The following is an 18,605-nucleotide window of genomic DNA, read 5'->3' as shown; positions in this document are numbered from 1 at the left end:
CAATGTAACGTTGTTTTCATTAGAAATTTATGTGCTTTTCCCCCTCCAGCCTTGCACTGAAGTACTATTTATAGATATATTCCATGAATATAATCAGACTCTTACTCCTGTACTTCTAGAAATGATGCAGACACTTCAAGGTGAGGTATATTTTGTAATACTTTGATTTATCTATCAATTAATATTCAGTTAAAATAATTTGAGTGCCTGTTATATAAAGTGCACTGTTTCCCAGATCATATAATCAATAAGAATTGGAGAAAGATTGAGTATGTTCTTTCCAGAAGGGGTGGCTGTCAGGATAGAAAATAAGAATGGCCAGTTCACAATAGAAGGCCATGAGATAGGCCTTAAATGTGATAGTTAGATTTTGCTATCATAATATACTAGCAGCATAAGTAAAATAGCAAGCAGTCAAGTATATTGCTTGGGGAAATAGTCTATCCTGGAGCACATTGTGCGAAATACTGGGAGAAAAGGTTAAAATAATAAGTGTTAGCTTCAGAATGGTGGCACTGAGAATGAAAAGAAGGTAGTGGATTTAAGAGAGAATGTGAAGTGAACTTTCTGACATTTTGCACTTTGCACACATGTAATTATTTTACTCTTAACAATGATTGATCATTTCTGACTTCTCTGGTATACTATAAATTTCAGAGCAGGGGCAGTGATCACATCTGTTTTGTTCACATTATTTCTAGCACCTTGGCACTCAGTAACTGTTGATTGATTGATTGACTTTTGGCAAATAATTGTGTTGAACAAGGGGAAGTGATCAGATGAGACTGACCCTTAGAGCTTAATGACAGGGAAAATGGTTAGTAGTAGTGGTTAGAGATAGAGCTTTACTTTTGTGGTGTGTGTATAAACAGCTTTGGGAGAGGAAAAGAGGTTCAAGGACAGAACCTGAGACTTTCTTCTTTGGGGATATGAGGAGGTGAAGGCCTCTCGAAACTATCCTAGAGGTATGAGGAGAAGTATGGGGATGAATCCTGGAGAGCAGCATGTTGTCCAGTAGGGTACAGTGCTGTAAGAGGCAAAAAGCAGGAGCATCTTCTGAGACAACAGGTAATATGATTGGACAGGGACTGCATTGTAAGGAATTGGGACTGAGTAGGTGTCATTGTAAGGAAACAACAGCCAGAAGATCTCCTGTAGGGAAGGAGATTTCTGGTTATATTTGTAGTAGTTAGAGGGTAGCTCACTTTTTTAGGCTTTTTTTTCTCTTAAAAACCTAATAGTTTCTGCTTACATTATAAATCAAGGTGAAAAATGAGCTCAGTCAAGTTCTACTGTGCTTATTTTTAAAGATAATTTGAGCATTGATTGTTATTTTCATATGGATTGATTTATAATGTAGTTATTTACTGATTTCTTAATGCAGGATTACAAGTTGTTAAATTTGATATATTTATACTTAAGTTACTTTTTTGGTTGAGTTTAGAATGTTGCTGTTTTCTCTCTTCCATTCATTTTTTTTTTAAAACCATGACAGGAAAGTGGATATGCTATTTTTAGATTATTCTCTGATAAGTTGCTGTATGCTGGTAAGGTTTTCATTGATTTCATAGTTCAGTTTTCTTTCTAGTTTTGGAGCAGTTTGCTTATTTAGGGCGATACTTGCTCTCACTTATTATACCTAATAGTGAGCTTAAGAATTCTTATTTAACAGCAGAAGAGTGCTTTGATAAACCTGCTAGAAATCTTTCTATTCTACAGGAATACACTTATTAAGTAAATTGTTTTTTTCATGTCTTAACCATTGTATTCTCCTTTCTAGATAACAGAGATGGCCAACTTTTTATTCTAAAGCTTCCACATTACATAATGGCTATCACCTTTCTGTCTGTACTTTTCATTTTGTTGTCACTCTTTATTGTACTGCCTATAACATGGTTTATTTATTATGCTTAGAGCTTCTTGTGTGGATTGCCCCATTCTACTTTTTTTTTCTTTTTTCTTGTAAGATTTATCTAGTCTTTCTTTTAAGAATTTTCTTTTCTAATCAGGATCTAATGCAGTACTTAGCAGTTTGTGGCATATATTTCCTAGAATATTGCTTGACATAACATTTTCCAAATATGTTATAATGATTTTTAAAATTATAATACGGCTTTTACATTTTTTACTTGTGTTCTCTAATGGTGATGATAACAAAACTTAGACTTACCTTGTACATCTATATGTATATTTAATATCACAAAATTTACTGTCCTTAACTGAATCAAGAAACTAACAAATTGGGTTTAAATAAAATATTTTTTAAAAATGAATTTTATTTATTGATACTTATTTTTCAGGGCCCACTAATGTGGAAGATATGAATGCAGTCTTAATCAAAGATGCTGGTATGTTAACTAAAGTGATTTGGAAATATTTATTTCTTCATTAGGTGGTGTGTTTGTTTTGGGGCAGGTGTACGCTGTGAGAGAGGATATATTTACAAGGGTGTCTAAAATACAGGAATTTTCTGGCTGGGGAGATAGATAACCAAGTAAGCAGGCAACTGATTATAACAAGTACCAGTTGATTCATGCTAAAATAGATGGTAATAGGGTAGTACTGTGGAAAACCACAAAGTTTTTTTTGTTGTGCCTATGGCAAGGCTCCTAAAGAGGTGTAATATGAGAACACCAAGATACGTGGGAGTTAGCAAGGGGAGGAACAGTATGGGAAGAGGGTTCCAGACAGAAAGAGCAGTATGTACAAAAATTTAAAGGGAAGAAGAGCAAACACAGTTAAGTTTTGAACTGGGAGTGTTTTGGTTTAACTGTAATGTAAAGGATAAGGGTTTGTAATAAGTGATGGAGGTGGAAAGAGGAAGTAGGGACCAGATTATAAAATACTGCATCCATTTGGAAATAGATATTATTTTGTAATTTTTATAATTTGACTTGAATATTTTTAAATGCAATTTTCTGTTTGAAAGCACTAAGGAGTATTTAGAGAAAGCAGTATAAAGTTACCTAAATAATGTCTAAATAATTTGTCTTATTAGCATATTACATGTTTCTGTTTATTAAAATACTGTGTTTCAAAGTAGTCCCTCAGGCTTAGTTTCTTATATAAGAATATTTAGCATTTGGCCCAGTATCTGAAATGACTGATTTTTTTTTCTCAAATCTTCTTCTTAGTGTATAATGCTGTTGGATTAGCGGCTTATGAACTGTTTGACAGTGTTGATTTTGATCAGTGGTTTAAAAACCAACTTCTTCCAGAATTACAAGTCATTCACAATAGGCAAGTATAAAACTTTGTATTTATTATACACCTATTTTACTTTTTTGATTTTCAGGTGAAGCTATCATTACAATTGTTTAAAATTTTAAAGTCTTGGTATGACTTAGTCGAGAGTGTCTAGCGGAGAAAAAAGTAAGACTTTTGAATCTTGTAATTGAAAAATAAGCAAAACTGTTCTTATTTTACTTCAAATGTGAGTTATGACATGTGTGAAGTATTTCATGTTAGATAAAATATTTTGCAGGAGAAAGTTTTATGCAAATTAAGGGAAGATGGAGATCATTAAATTCTAGAATGATAATGTGTGAAAAAGGAAACCAATTGGAGGCTTAGCAGGGGGTGGACATGGTGTCAGAAGTAGTTTAATAAAAGTAATATCCATGAAATGTGATTTCCCTGGGGTCACACAAAGTGTACTGCAAGTCTTTTGGGAAAGAGTAGAGTATAGAGTAGCATATAGAGACACTATGGCAAAAAGCATCTGGACACATGTTAGGCTCAAATTGAGGTGCCTTAATTCAATAGTACAGATCTGTCTGACATTTAATAGGACTTTTGTCCAATTCTTATGTTTCATGTGCATTTTCAAGAGTTTTCTAGATTTTTTTCTTTTAGTTTCTTACGGTTTACAATTAGAGACTTCAAAAAATTCCAAGAAACTTTTTTCTTGTTTTGAATTGTATAGTTCTGTTGATTTATTTCTGTACATATGATGCCTAGCATATAGCATAGTAGTATTTCATGACTACATTAATGAATAAATAGAAGGCCATCCGTATATGAATCATTTTATAAATATTTAGAGTCATACAATTGTAAAGCTGAAGATGCTTCAAAAGTAATTTTGACTAGTAATGAACTGTGTATCTATTCAGTTACTCAGTCATTTAGTCAATCAGCAAACATTTTCAAAGTAGGAATTTGCCACATCCTGTGGAGTCAGTGGTGAATAGGATGAACTATGACTCTGCCCTTGGTGCAGGTGAGCCTTTTAGGGAAAGTCTTCCATGGGGAGACAGATGTGTGGCTTAATTGTCTTTAAATCCTAGAGGCTATGTAGTCTAGACCTGTACTTTCCAGTATAGTAGGTAGTACATATGGCTCTTGAGCACTTGAAATGTACTTAATGCAACTGAAGAAATGACTTTAATTAACTAAAATTTAAGTTTAAAAACTAAAGCAGTGTAAAATATGTATTGATTACATGTTGAAATAGTATTCTGGATGTATTGAGATAAATAAAAATATTATTAAAATTTCACCTCTTTCTTTTTACTTAACATTACATGGATACTGACAAATATAAATTTGCATTTTTGTCTTGCATTAAATTTCTTTTGGACAGATTTGATCTAGACCATGTTTCTCAAATTTTAATGTGCATATGAATCACATTGGTGATTTTGTTAAAATGCAGGTTCTAATTTAGGTTTTAGGTCTAGGTCTGGGTCAGATTATGTGATTCTGTCATGCTTCCGGGAGATGATGCTACTGGTCCAGAGACCACTCTTTGAGGAACAAACTGATCTTAACTCTGCCCAGAAGTGACTGTGATTTTGGGATTTGACCTTTCTCAACTTCATTTTCTTGATTTGGAATAGAATGTTGACTCTGGTAATTCCAAAGATGATAGTCCAAAATTGGTGGTTCTGTGGTTCCTTCTTTGTATTCTATTCAAGTTTTGTTTGCTTTCACTACTGGGACTCTGTTTTACAATCAGCCCCTATTCCTTGAGATGGCATTTTTTTGTTCTCTGCCCCAAATACTATTTATCATAAAGGCTATTCAAATGCCGTCCCCCTCTGCCCACTCTTTTCTCTTCTCTTTTTGAAGTCCTAGAGTATATCATTGCATTCTGCATTTCTTTAAGGTGTGTTGTTATAAACATTTTGAGGACAGGGAATACTTATATTTTTTAAGATTCAATGGTCAATTTTCTCTATGTGCTTAATCATCCTATGAGACTCTAATTTTGTAAAGAATGTGGTATATTCATTAGCTTATTCTGTTTACATCCAGGAATAAATATCATCTTGGCACTAAAATTTATGTAATTTCAAGAAGAGACTTTATGGGTAGAATTCTTGGATACAATTTTTTGTGGCTTTGTGCTTTTTCTCCTTGCTTAAAGAATCTTTATTTCCTTTAGCACATGTGACCATAGAGAAATGTATGTACATGTTACTACACGCATCTGTTCTACAACTTTTAAAATGTAAATTTTTTTTTATAATCTGAGCTACATTCTGTAAGGGCACTTCTGAAAAAATTAGAGAATTTAGATGAAATCAATATAAATATGTATGAATATTTTATATGAGTTTGAAAATCTCTCACAATGTTCTGAAAATAATCTTTAGAAGATTAACAGAATTGGAATTGGAAAATTGAATATAGGAGCTCCTATATCACTACTTTTTGGGGTCTCTTCAACCTTAGGGTTTGGGACATTAGCTATCCTGTTGGAATAACTGGTTTTGGTTACTTGAGGAAAAGAAATGGACTTGGTTTTTATGTACATATCTATGTAACATTTTAACATAAAATAATTAGATATATAATATGTCTGCCTAAGTTTTCAATTTTTTAGATCATAACTTTATTATTATTTATACTGCTGTATGTTTAGAAGTATCTTTTTACTTTTTATATAAAAATACAGGTTGCTTTCTTACTGTATTTTAGATTTAAATGATGAAATATGCCAAGTGAAATAGACTTCTTAAAATATTTAATATTTTAATTTCATCATTTTCCTCTATTTAGGTATAAGCCCTTGCGACGTAGGGTGATTTGGCTTATTGGTCAGTGGATTTCTGTGAAATTCAAGTCTGACTTCAGACCCATGTTGTATGAGGCGATTTGTAACTTGCTTCAAGATCAAGATTTAGTGGTATGTTTTTTAAATGTCTTAAAAGAGTTATAAGTTGAACTTCAAATTCAGGAACAGTTTTATCTTTATTTAGAATGTTGGTGGCCTTTCACTGCTTAACTTGCTCCTTGGTGAGCAGTTTGATTTGAGGGAAGAAAGCCCTTTGATTATATTTGCCTTTGCCATCATTAGTCATTGATAAAGGATTTAACCAAACTCTACTATTCTAAAATAACTTGTAAATTGTTTATTAAGAGTAAAAGAAGACATTTTTAAAAGATCATTTTATAGCTTACATTGTTTATTTTTTTTCACTCTGGGAGAAATTTGTCATTCTTACGTTTGAAATAAGACCATAATCTATTTCATCCTTACTGTTATTTCTTTCTTTGTGTCTCATTTTTGAGTTTTTCTTTTTAAACCTTTGAAATTGTTTCTTTTAGGACCTTTTCTTTATAGTGTCCACATAAGATTGATTTTATGTTGCTGAAAACTTGATAATGGCTTCTTTGTTTCTTTATTCCCCTTCAAAGCAGGAGCTTTTGCTGCTGTATTAAATAGATCACTTAAGGAGGTTTTTTTTAAGGAGTTCAACATGTAGAATAGATTTTTTTCCCCCTACTTGAGCTTTACTGTATGCCTGATTGAATATATTCATGACTTAATATGCATTTAGTTTGTGTTGGGCTTAGGTTTGACTCCAGCATAAACTTTAAGAAAAAAGTGAATCCAATTGTCTGAGTTTCAGATTAATTTATGTGCGCATCTTCCAGTTTCCCCAAGCCCACCTGTTTTCTGCCTCTCCACTTAGCTTTTCAGTCTTTGCTGTGGAATGACACAGTTCTCTCAGTCCCACACTCTCTATACACTTAACAGCCAGCTCTTTTCCACTCCAGTGGATTAAAGGCTCCTCAGCAAATTATGGGAAACTGAAAAGGATGGGAGTAGACTCTACTTTTTCTTTTTTAACTCTGGCTGCAAAATAAGGGGAGTATCCTTTTATTTATTTATTTATTATTTTTGTATATATCTTTTTTTTTTTTTTTTGAGAGGGCATATCTTATATTTATTGATCAAATGGTTGTTAATAACAATAAAATTCTATATAGGGGACTCAGTGTACAATCATTAATCAACCCCAAGCCTAATTCTCAACAGTCTCCAATCTTCTGAAGTATAATGAACAAGTTCTTACATGGTGAACAAATTATTACATAGTGAATAAGTTCTTACATGGTGAACAGTGCAAGGGCAGTCATCACAGAAACTTTAGGTTTTGATCATGCATTATGAACCATAAACAATCAGGTCAAATATGAATATTTGTTTGATTTTTATACTTGATTTATATGTGGATCCCACATTTCTCCCTTTATTATTATTATTATTATTATTATTATTATTTTTAATAAAATGCTGAAGTGGTAGGTAGATGTAAGATAAAGGTAGAAAACTTAGTTTAGTGTTATAAGAGAGCAAATGTAGATGATCAGGTGTGTGCCTGTAGACTATGTGTTAATCCAAGCTAGACAAGGGCAATAAAACATCAACGTATGCAGAAGATTTCTCTCAAAACAGGGGGGGAGAGGTTCTAAGCCTCACCTCTGTTGAGCCCCAATTTCTCACCTGATGGCCCCCCTGCGACTGTGCCTGTCTTAGGTTGTTCCTCCCTTGAGGAATCTTACCCGTCTCTGGCTAACCAGTCATCTTCCGGGGCCATACAGGGAAATGTAAAGTTGGTAAGTGAGAGAGAAGCCATATTGTTTGAAAAGGTTAGCTTTTTACTTCTATGCAGATTTATGCCCTGTGGCTTCTATGCCCAGCATTTGTCTTGAGGTACCTTTACCACTTGGAGGAATTATGATACTCGGTAAATTCGATATGAGGCACGAATTCTATATAAGGGTTGTTATCAGGAAGGAAGAAGAAAAGCTACAGAGGTAGCAGACGGAAGAAAACATGGGGAGATTGATTATTTCTTTGACATATCTTCTTGTAGAGTAATTTAAGCATGTATAGGTTTTAAACTACTAATTAAATTGCACACACACATTAACATAATAGGAATACAGTTACATAACCAAAGCAGATCTATAATTACCAGCCATCTCCCGTGAGGCCAAGAAAACTAGTTAGGCACCCTAGGCATTTGTGAAAATTTGTCTATGATATGATGGATATTGTCCATCTGTACTTGAACAGCCTGAGAGAAATCAGACAAATTAAAACAGCCCATTCCTGGGAACTATTCACATCCCATATGTTCTTTTAACAGTAGATAGTCTGTAGTTGTAAGATTTTGGAGCGCTACAACTTGCACTTCTCCTAATTCTTGGTTGAGTTCCAACAGTATAGATCCAGTCAAATTTGTTGTTTTACTGTATGCACAGGCCAGCTTAGACATCTCCTTCTTCATTCCCATGGCAAGTCCAGGAACTGGTGGGATGAGTGCATCTACAGCTGTAGCAGTGCGTGGATCTTTTTTGGGGTTTTTTGATGATCATCTTCTGGCATGAGTCTTCCAGAGAGTGCTGATGTTGGAAGTTCTTCTTCATATCGTATCTTAGTTCATTTTCTGGGTAGCCAAATTAGGCTTTGATCCTCTGTGTACATACAAACAGACCCTTTGCCCACACTTTGATCTGCCCTTTATACCATTGTGTAGAACTCATTGGAGGTCACCACACAGGAACTGCTTTTTCTTTTTTTTTTTTAAGAGAAAAGGATATTATCAGAAAAGTGTACTTCCGTAGCCGATCATCTGACACCCTTTAAGTGATCAAAGTTACCTTTTATTTATTTTTATTTTGGTATCATTAATATACAATTACATGAGGAACATTGTGTTTACTAGACTCCCCCTATCACAAAGTACCCCCCCCCCCCACATCCCATTACCGTCACTGTCCATCAGCTTAGTAAGATGCTGTAGAATCACTATGTGTCTTCTCTGTGTTGCACAGCCCTCCCTTTGCTCCCAACCCCCACATTATACATGCTAATCATAATGCCCCCTTTCTTTTAATTTCCCCCCCTTATCCCTCCCCACCCATCCTCCCCAGCCTCTTTCCCTTTGGTAACTGTTAGTCCATTCTTGGGTTCTGTGAGTCTGCTGCTGTTTTGTTCTTTCACTTTTTTCTTTGTTCTTATACTCCACATGAGTGAAATCATTTGGTACTTGTCTTTCTCCACCTGGCTTGTTTCACGGAGCATAATACCCTCTAGCTCCATCCATGTTGTTGCAAATGGTAGGATTTGTTTTCTTCTTATGACTGAATAATATTCCATTGTGTCTATGTACCAGCTCTTCTTTATGCATTCATCTACTGAAGGACACTTAGGTTGCTTCCATTTCTTGGGAATTATAAATAGTGATGCGATAAGCAGGGATGCATGTGTCTTTTTCAAACTGGGCTGCTGCATTCTTAAGGTAAATTCGTAGAAGTGGAATTCCTGGGTCAAATGATATTTTTATTTTGGCTTTTTGAGGAACCTCCATACCGCTTTCCACAGTGGTTGAACTAGTTTACATTCCTACTGGCAGTGTAGGGTTCCCCTTTCTGCACCACCTCGCCAACATTTGTTGTTCTTTGTCTTTTGGGTGGTGGCGATCCTTACTGGTGTGAGTGATAACTCATTGTGGTATTAATTTGCATTTCTCTGATGACTAGTGATGTGGAGCATCCTTTCATGTGTCTGTTGGCCATCTGACTTTCTTCTTTGGAGAACTATCTGTTCAGCTCTTCTGCCCAGTTTTTTATTCGATGATTTGCTTTTTGTTTGTTGAGGCACACGAGCTCTTTATATATTTTGGATGTCAACCCTTTATCGGATATGTCATTTATGAATATATTCTCCCATACTGTAGGATGCCTTTTTGTTCTGTGGGTGGTGTCCTTTGCTGTACAGAAGCTTTTCAGCTTTACATAGTCCCACTTGTTCATTTTTGCTTTTGTTTCCCTTGCCTGGGGATATATGTTCATGAATAGGTCGCTCATGTTTATGTCCAAGAGATTTTTGCCTATGTTTTTTTCTAACAGTTTTATGCTTTCATGACCTACCTTCAGGTCTTTGATCCATTTCAAATTTACTTTTGTGTATGGGGTTAGACAATGATCCAGTTTCATTCTCTTACATGGAGCTGCCCAGTTTTGCCAACACCAGCTGTTGAAGAGTCTGTCATTTCCCCATTATATGTCTGTGTATCGTTTATCATATATTAATTGACCATATATGTTTGGGTTAATATCTGGACTCTCTATTCTGTTCCATTGGTCTGTTGGTCTGTTCTTGTGCCAGTACCAAATTGTCTTGATTACTGTGGCTTTCTAGTAGAGCTTGAAGTTGGGAAGCGAGATCCCCCCTGCTTTATTCTTCCTTCTCAGGTTTGCTTTGGCTATTTGGGGTCTTTGGTGGTTACATATGAATTTTAGAACTATTTGTTCCAGTTCGTTGAAGAATGCTGTTGGTATTTTGATAGGGATTTCATTGAATTTGTTGGTTGCTTTAGGCAGGATGGCCATTTTGACAATATTAGTTCTTCCTAGCAAAGAGCATGGGATGAGTTTCCATTTGTTAGTGTCCTCTCTAATTTTTCTTAAGAGTGTCTTATAGTTTTCAGGGTATAGGTTTTTCACTTCCTTGGTTAGGTTTATTTCTAGGTATTTTATTCTTTTTGATGCAATTGTGAATGGAATTGTTTTCCTGAGATCTTTTTATGCTAGTTCATCATTCGTGTATAGGAAAGCAACAGATTCCTGTGTATTAATTTTGTATCCTACAACTTTGCTGAATTCCGATATTAGTTCTAGTAGTTTTGGAGTGGAGTCTTTAGGGTGTTTTATGTACAATATCATGTCATCTGCAAATAGTGACAGTTTGACTTCTTCTTTACCAATCTGGATGCTTTATATTTCATTGTTTTGTCTGATTGCCATGGCTAGGACCTCCAGTACTATGTTGAATAACAGTGGATAGAGTGGGCATCCCTGCCTTGTTCCCGATCTTAGAGGAAAAGCTTTCAGCATGATATTGGCTGTGGGTTTGTCATATATGACCTTTATTATGTTGAGGTACTTGCCCTCTATACCCATTTTGTTGAGAGTTTTTATCATGAATGGATGTTGAATTTTGTTGAATGCTTTTTCAGCGTTTATGGAGAAGATCATGTGATTTTTGTCCTTCTTTTTGTTGATGTGGTGGATGATGTTGATGGGTTTTTCTAATGTTGTACCATCCTTGCATCCCTGAGATGAATCCCAGTTGGTCATGGTATATGATCCTCTTGATGTATTTTTGAATTCTGTTTGCTAATATTTTGTTGAGTATTTTTGCATCTATGTTCATCAGGGATATTGGTCTGTAATTTTCTTTTTTGGTGGGGTCTTTGCCTGGTTTTGGTATTATGGTGATGCTGGCTTCATAGAATGAGTATGGGAGTATTCCCTACTCTTCTGTTTTTTGGAAAACTTTAAGGAGAATGGGTATTATGTCTTCTCTGTATGTCTGATAAAATTCTGCAGTAAATCCATCTGGCTCCAGGATTTTGCTCTTGGGTAGTTTTTTGATTATCGCTTCAATTTTGTTGCTCGTAATTGGTCTGTTTATATTTTCTGTTTCTTCCTTGGTCAGTCTTGGAAGGTTTTATTTTTCTAGGAAGTTGTCCATTTCTTGTAGGTTTTCCAGCTTGTTAGCATATATATTCTCAAGAGTATTCTCTAATGATTCTTTGTATTTTTGTGGTGTCTGTCATGATTTTTCCTTTCTCATTTCTGATTCTGTTGATGTGTGTTGATTCTCTTTTCCTCTTAATAAGTCTGGCTAGGGGTTTATCTATTTTGTTTATTTTCTCAAAGAACCAGCTCTTGGTTTCACTGATTTTTTTCTATTGTTTTATTCTTCTCAATTTTATTTATTTGTTCTCTGACCTTTGTTATGTCCCTCCTACTGCTGACTTCAGGCCTCATTTGTTCTTCTTTTTCCAATTTCAATAAATGTGACTTTAGACTATTCTTTTGGGATTGTTCTTCCTTCTTTAAATAGGCCTGGATTGCTATATACTTTGCTTTTAGAACTGCCTTTGCTGCATCCCACAGAAGTTGGGGCATTGTGCTGTTTTTGTCATTTGTCTTCATATATTGCTTGATTGCTATTTTAATTTGGTCATTGATCCATTCATTATTTAGGAGCATGTTGTTAAGCCTCCATGTGTTTGTGAGCCCTTTTGTTTTCTTTGTACAATTTATTTCTAGTTTTATACCTTTGTGGTCTGAAAAGTTGGTTGGTAGGATTTCAATCTTTTTAAATTTACTGAGGCTCTTTTGTGGCCTAGTATGTCGTCTATTCAGGAAACTGTTCCATGTACACTTGAGAAGAATGCGTATCCTGCTGCTTTTGGGTGTAGAGTTCTGTAAATGTCTGTTAGGTCCATCTGTTCTAGTATGTTGTTCAGTGCCTCTGTGTCCTTACTTATTTTTTCTCTGGTGGATCTGTCCTTTGGAATGAGTGGTGTGTTGAAGTCTCCTAAAATGGATGCATTGCATTCTATTTCCTCCTTTAATTCTGTTAGTATTTGTTTCACATATGTTGGTGCTCCTGTATTGGGTGCATATATATTTATAATGGTTATATCCTCTTGTTTGACTGACCCCTTTATCATTATTTAATGTGCTTCTTTATCTCTTGTTACTTTCTTTGTTTTGAAAGTCTGTTTTGTCTGATACAAATATTGCAACACCTACTTTTTTCTCCCTATTGTTTGCATGAAATATCTTTTTCCATTGGTTCACTTTCAGTCTGTGTATGTGTTTGGGTTTGAGGTGAGTATCTTGTGAGCAGCATATAGATGGGACTTGCTTTTTTATCCATTCTATTACTCTGTGTCTTTTGATTGTTGCATTCAGTCCATTTACATTTAGGGTGATTATTGAAAGATATGTACTTATTGCCATTGCAGGCTTTAGATTCGTGGTTACCAAAGATTCAAGGGTAGCTTCTTTACTATCTAACTGTATGACTTAACTCACTTATTAAGTTATTATAGACACAGTCTAATGATTCTTTATTTCTCTCCCTTCTTATTCCTCTTCTTCCATTCTTTATATGTTAGGTGTTTTATTCTGTACTGTTTTTTGTTCCCCTTGACTGCTTTTGTGAGTAGTTGATTTTATTTTTTGCCTATACTTAATATTTGCTTGGTCTGCTTTCTTTGCTGTGATTTTATTTTCTGTGTGACGTCTAGTCTTAGGAGTGCTTCCATCTAGAGCAGTCCCTTTAAATTATCCTGTAGAGGTGGTTTGTTGGTGTAAATTCCATCAACTTTTCCTTGTCTGGAAATTGTTTAATACCTCCTTCATATTTAAATGATAATTGTGCTGTATACAGTATTCGTGGTTCAAGGCCCTTCTGTTTAATTGCATTAATTGTATCATGCCATTCTCTTCTGGCCTGTAGGGTTTTTGTTGAGAACTCTGATTATAGCCTGATGGCTTTTCCTTTGTAGGTGACCTTTTTTCTCTCTCTGGCTGCCCTTTATACTCTGTCCTTGTCCTTGATCTTTGCATTTTAATTATTATGTGTCTTGGTGTTGTCCTCCTTCGGTCCTGTGTGTTGTGAGATCTGTGGGCTTTCATGGTCTGAGAGACTATTTCCTCCCCCAGTTTGGGGGAGTTTTCATCAATTATTTCTTCAAAGACACTGTCTATCCCTTTTTCTCTCTCTTCTTCTTCTGGTACCCCTGTAATGAGAATATTGTTCCATTTGGCTTGGTCACACAGTTCTGTTAAGAATCTTTCATTCCTGGATATCCTCTCTCTCTTTGCGTCAGCTTCTCTGTGTTCCTGTTCTCTGATATCTATTCCATTAACGGCATCTTGCATCTTGTTCAGTCTGCTCTTAAGTCCTTCCAGAGATTGTTTTATTTCTGTATTCTCCTTCCTAACTTGTTCCTTTCACTCTTGCATATTTCTTTGCAGATCCTTCAACATAGTTATGACCTTAATTTTGAATTCTTTTTCCGGAAATTGGTTAAATCTATCTCCCCAGGCTCCCTCTCAGAGGTTGTCTGGGTAATTCTAGACTGTCTCAAATTCTTCCTTTTCATATTGATAGAGGTAGTCATAGGCAGTTGGTGCATGTGTCAGCTGAGAGAACTACATACCTTCCTGCACCTTTCCCTCCTCCGCTGCCTGTGCCAGTTATCTGCACATGGGGAGCTGCTTCCAGTTTTATTTCCTGAGCTGCTGTGGGTGAGGCAGCCGTCGTGGCAGCCCAGTGCCCTGCACAAAGTCGCAGGTGCGCCAGGTGTGCTCTCCTGCGAAAATGGCAACCCTTCGTGCCCTGTCCTGGCTTTCTCTGTCTGTGCCAGGCAGCTGCGTGCTGGCGGGTCCTCTGAGTCTGGTCCGTGTGGCTGCAGAGGAGGCTCTGGGCCGCCACTATGAGCATGTCCGCTCCCAGGCTGCTCTGCTGCTATGGTGGGGCCGCGCGGGATGGAGAATGGACAGGAGGCTGTTCATTGCCCTGAGGGGCTTCTGAGCTGCATTTCCTCCCAGGGGCCTGAGGCGCCTGAAATTCCCCGGGATTCCCAACTGCTGGGCTGAGTGTGCTGGGACGGTTCCCTCCAGCTGTGGAGTCCCTGTCCGTTTAAGAGTTTCAAAAAGCACTTGCTTTTCTTTTGACTCAGGGGCGCCAGCTGCTGCGACCCGCTTGTAGGTTTTATGCTTCTGTTTCCCTAATATCCAGCATACCATGTACTGTGTGTCTGCACTCCTGGTGTGGATGACTAGGGCTGGGTATTTAGCTGTCCTGGGCTCCCACTCCATCTGCGTTCTGACTTGTCTCCTCCTGCTGGTGGTCTGGGGTGAGGGGAGCAGTTGGGTCCCGCCAGGCTGTGGCTTGTATCTTACCCCCTTCATCAGGTGCTGATTTCTCGCAGATGTAGATGTAGCCTGACCGTTTTACTGTATCTTCTGGCCTCTTTTTTAGGAATAGTTGTATTTGTTGTACTTTTAAAAATATATATGGTTTTAGAAGGAGATTTCTGCTGCCCTACTCATGCCGCCATCTTGGTTGCAGCTATCCCTTTTATTTTTAGATGTTAATGTATTTTTTTACTTTAATATTAACAAAAGAAGGGTTAGAAAAATGCTTTCAGGTAAATTTTTTGACCTTGGGTATTAATAACGTGTAGTAGTTCTAGAATGATTGAAAACTGATGATGAATTTTCTTTTAGGTCCGTATTGAAACAGCTACAACTCTGAAGTTAAATATCCTTTAAGTAATTATGAAATAGTTAATTGCAAAGAATTTTAACAATGCTTTTTAACTGTTAATTTAAAAAAATTGATTTATAAGATAGTTAAAAATGTAGTTTTTGATTTATTATACTTAATTTATATATATATTTTATCCTGATAAATCTCATATATTCTTAGAATTCCTTAACTGCTCTTCAGCTGTTGATGATTTTGAGTTTAGAACAGATCAGTTTCTACCGGTAAGAATATTTCTAGGATTTATAGCAATTTCTGCTTATGTATTTTAATATTATGTGTTATTTATAGGTAACATTAAATATATATGCTGTTTAATAAAACCATATTTAAAAGCAGATTCTTTTGTACGTAATTGCTTTTATTGATAATTTTTATTTGTAATAGTTCACTTTTATTCTCCTTGTTTATGTTTAGCTATATTCTTAATCTATTTTCTAGTTACCTGCTAAACTTTTCTCATAATTATAAAACATGTAGTGATTTTATATGTGTCTGTTACTTTTACTCCTTAGGTTAGCCTCCCTCCTCTCTTGTTCCTATATTTATGTTTGTAACCTACACTAGATTGCAAATTACTTGAAGGTCAGAATACCAAGTGTTAACTTATCTTTTTATTCTTTACTCAACCCCTAGCATCTAGTATGGTGTTTTCACATAATTAGTACTTTTAACTATGTCAGTAAGATTGGGGTGGTAAAAGTTTATTAGTCTAAAGGGGGCTGTGCAAGAGGAAACTTACAAAATGTCTATTTGTATTTCTTGTGTGAGTCATAGATGGGGGAACTTGTAGAGCAGAGATTTTTTTTCAATTAAAGAATCACTAGATATTTTTGGAAAAAAGAAATATGTTTTAGAAGTCTGTATAAAAGTAACGAAATATCTGAAAGAGCAAATGCTTGTTTTAGATAGTTATCTGGGATCCTGTGACTTGTTAATTCCTACTCTGATTTTTATAATGTAGGGATTAATAGACATAGGGTATTTGTTTTATTTTTCCTAGTAAGAACTATTCTGTCATTCTTTGAATAAGCAGTATATATCTTCAGAAATTTATATCTCCACAAAGCACATGTTAAGGGCCACATCAGACAGCTGGTATGTGAGTATAGTAATTGGTGTTCCTTTTGCTCTAATGAGTAGACTTTGCAAAACAAAGCATTTTGTGATTGGTGACAGGCATAAATGGAAGAGTATGACAATTCACTGTTGAGAGTATAGTTAGCAGTATGAAATTTAAACACACAAAGTTTAAACAGTATTTTCTTCTGAAAACATTAGTTTGTGGATTAATTAAGTTCTAAAACAGACACATTTATTAGCAATAAAATAAATCAGTACCCTAAATGTTGGTAACTGTTGAGGTTGCTTAGGTAATTCTGAGGCTTTCGCTGTCATTTATTGCTTTGACAATATGATTTGATTTTACTTACTTCTGTTTGTCTATATGTGAAGATCTTTACATTTTTTCTGAGCCCTTTTCTTTTCTTTTTACCTGCAGTATTTGGAAACGATGTTCACACTACTTTTTCAGTTACTTCAGCAAGTTACAGAATGTGACACAAAGATGCATGTTTTGCATGTCCTTTCTTGTGTGATTGAAAGAGTCAACATGCAGGTAATTTTGTTGTAAAACATGAAAATAAATGTCAGTGAGGTAGAGTATATGTAGAATTCATTATCTACATTGTTTAAAAGTTAAAACATTCATTATAATGCTTCTAACCTACAGGTTGATTTCAGTAATGCATTATTCAAAATTGACATGTGTATGTGACTTTTTTTAAAAACAACAAAATAAAAATAAAAAATTGAATCAGCAATATAGAGGTATCTAGAAGGCAGAATTTTGTATCTCTTAAATCCAGTTTATACTTAATTGTATTGCTTAAAATTCAGGATGTTTGAGAGCATAGTCACAGTATCTGTTAGCAAATGCAAATATTCACAGAAGTCTGTTATTTTTACCTTCAAAATTAAGTGTGTTTTTTAATCTAGTCTATACTATGTCTTGTTTGGCTTAATATACAAATGATGTGTAAAGTTCTTAACAGTTAAATAATAATTTAAGCTTTAGATTATTCAGCCTCCTTTGTCACTCCTAATCTTTGTGAAAATTGATAATCCAGGAAGTCACACTATAATTATTCCATAATTCCTAATATTTTAGTTCACTACTGCATATTCTTGTTGGAAAAGCACTGACGAAAATATGTGATGTATTAGAGAAAGATAACTGAGTTCAGGTCCATAGATTCAAGGAATTTAACACTGATGGAATACTATTAAATAATATTAAACCCATGTCAGATTTCCTTCATTGCCCCAATAATGTACTTTTTAACTTCCTACCTGTTAATCTAAGGAACATGTTAGGCTCTCATGTCATCACTCTGCCTGCTGATCCCTACATCCACTTTTGGGTCTTTTGTGTCAGTGACTCTATGGGTAATTTTTGAAATACTTCTTTTGAAGTATTAGTTTTAATTTAGAACATCATGTATTTTTTTTTTAGCATTTTAAAAAATTTTGTTGTCATTAATCTACAGTTACATGAAGAACATTATGTTTACCAGGGTCCCCCCTTCACCAAGTCCCCCCAACAAACCCCATTACAGTACTGTCCATCAGCGTAGTAAGATGCTGTAGAATCACTACTCATCTTCTCTGTGTTGCACAGCCCTCCCCATGCCCCCCCCGCCACATTATACATGCTAATCGTAATATCGCCTTTCTTTTTCCCCACCCTTATCTGTCCCATTCTCCCCAGTCCCTTTCCCTTTGGTAACTGTTAGTCCATTCTTAGGTTCTGTGATTCTGCTGCTGTTCTGTTCCTTCAGTCTTTCTTTGTTCCTATACTCCACATATGAGTGAAATCATTTGGTGTTTGTCTTTCTCTGCCTGGCTTATTTACACCCTCTAGCTCCATCCATGTTGTTGCAAATGGTAGGATTTGTTTTCTTCTTATGGCTGAATAATATTCCACTGTGTATATGTGCCACATCTTCTTTATCCATTCATCTACTGATGGACACTTAGGTTGCTTCCATTTCTTGGCTATTTTAAATAGTGGCTTTTGGATATGGAGTTTTATAGATGTCTGTTAGGTCCATCTGTTCTAGTGTGTTGTTCAGTGCTTCTGTGTCCTTACTTATTTTCTGTCCGGTGGATCTATCCTTTGGAGTGAGTGGCATATTGAAGTCTCCTAAAATGAATGCATTGC

At 35.5% G+C, this 18,605-nt stretch overlaps 1 protein-coding gene across 3 annotated transcripts in view; it reads left to right on the top strand.

The window, feature by feature from the left end:
- IPO11 (importin 11) overlaps positions 1–18,605 on the top strand; it is a 298,239-nt gene that overhangs the window by 88,725 nt on the left and 190,909 nt on the right. For all 3 annotated transcript variants that reach the window (XM_036887802.2, XM_036887801.2, XM_036887803.2), the window contains exons 13-19: positions 50–140; positions 2,301–2,348; positions 3,135–3,240; positions 6,007–6,133; positions 15,343–15,376; positions 15,566–15,606; positions 16,884–17,000. In XM_036887802.2, the coding sequence (XP_036743697.2) occupies positions 50–140; positions 2,301–2,348; positions 3,135–3,240; positions 6,007–6,133; positions 15,343–15,376; positions 15,566–15,606; positions 16,884–17,000 (564 nt within the window). The remainder of the gene's footprint in view (positions 1–49; positions 141–2,300; positions 2,349–3,134; positions 3,241–6,006; positions 6,134–15,342; positions 15,377–15,565; positions 15,607–16,883; positions 17,001–18,605) is intronic.

Source organism: Manis pentadactyla, chromosome 2, assembly GCF_030020395.1.
Source record: "Manis pentadactyla isolate mManPen7 chromosome 2, mManPen7.hap1, whole genome shotgun sequence".
Lineage (NCBI taxonomy): Eukaryota > Metazoa > Chordata > Mammalia > Pholidota > Manidae > Manis > Manis pentadactyla.
Note: the sequence above shows the minus strand (reverse complement) of the source record. Positions and strands in the feature narration are given on the sequence as shown.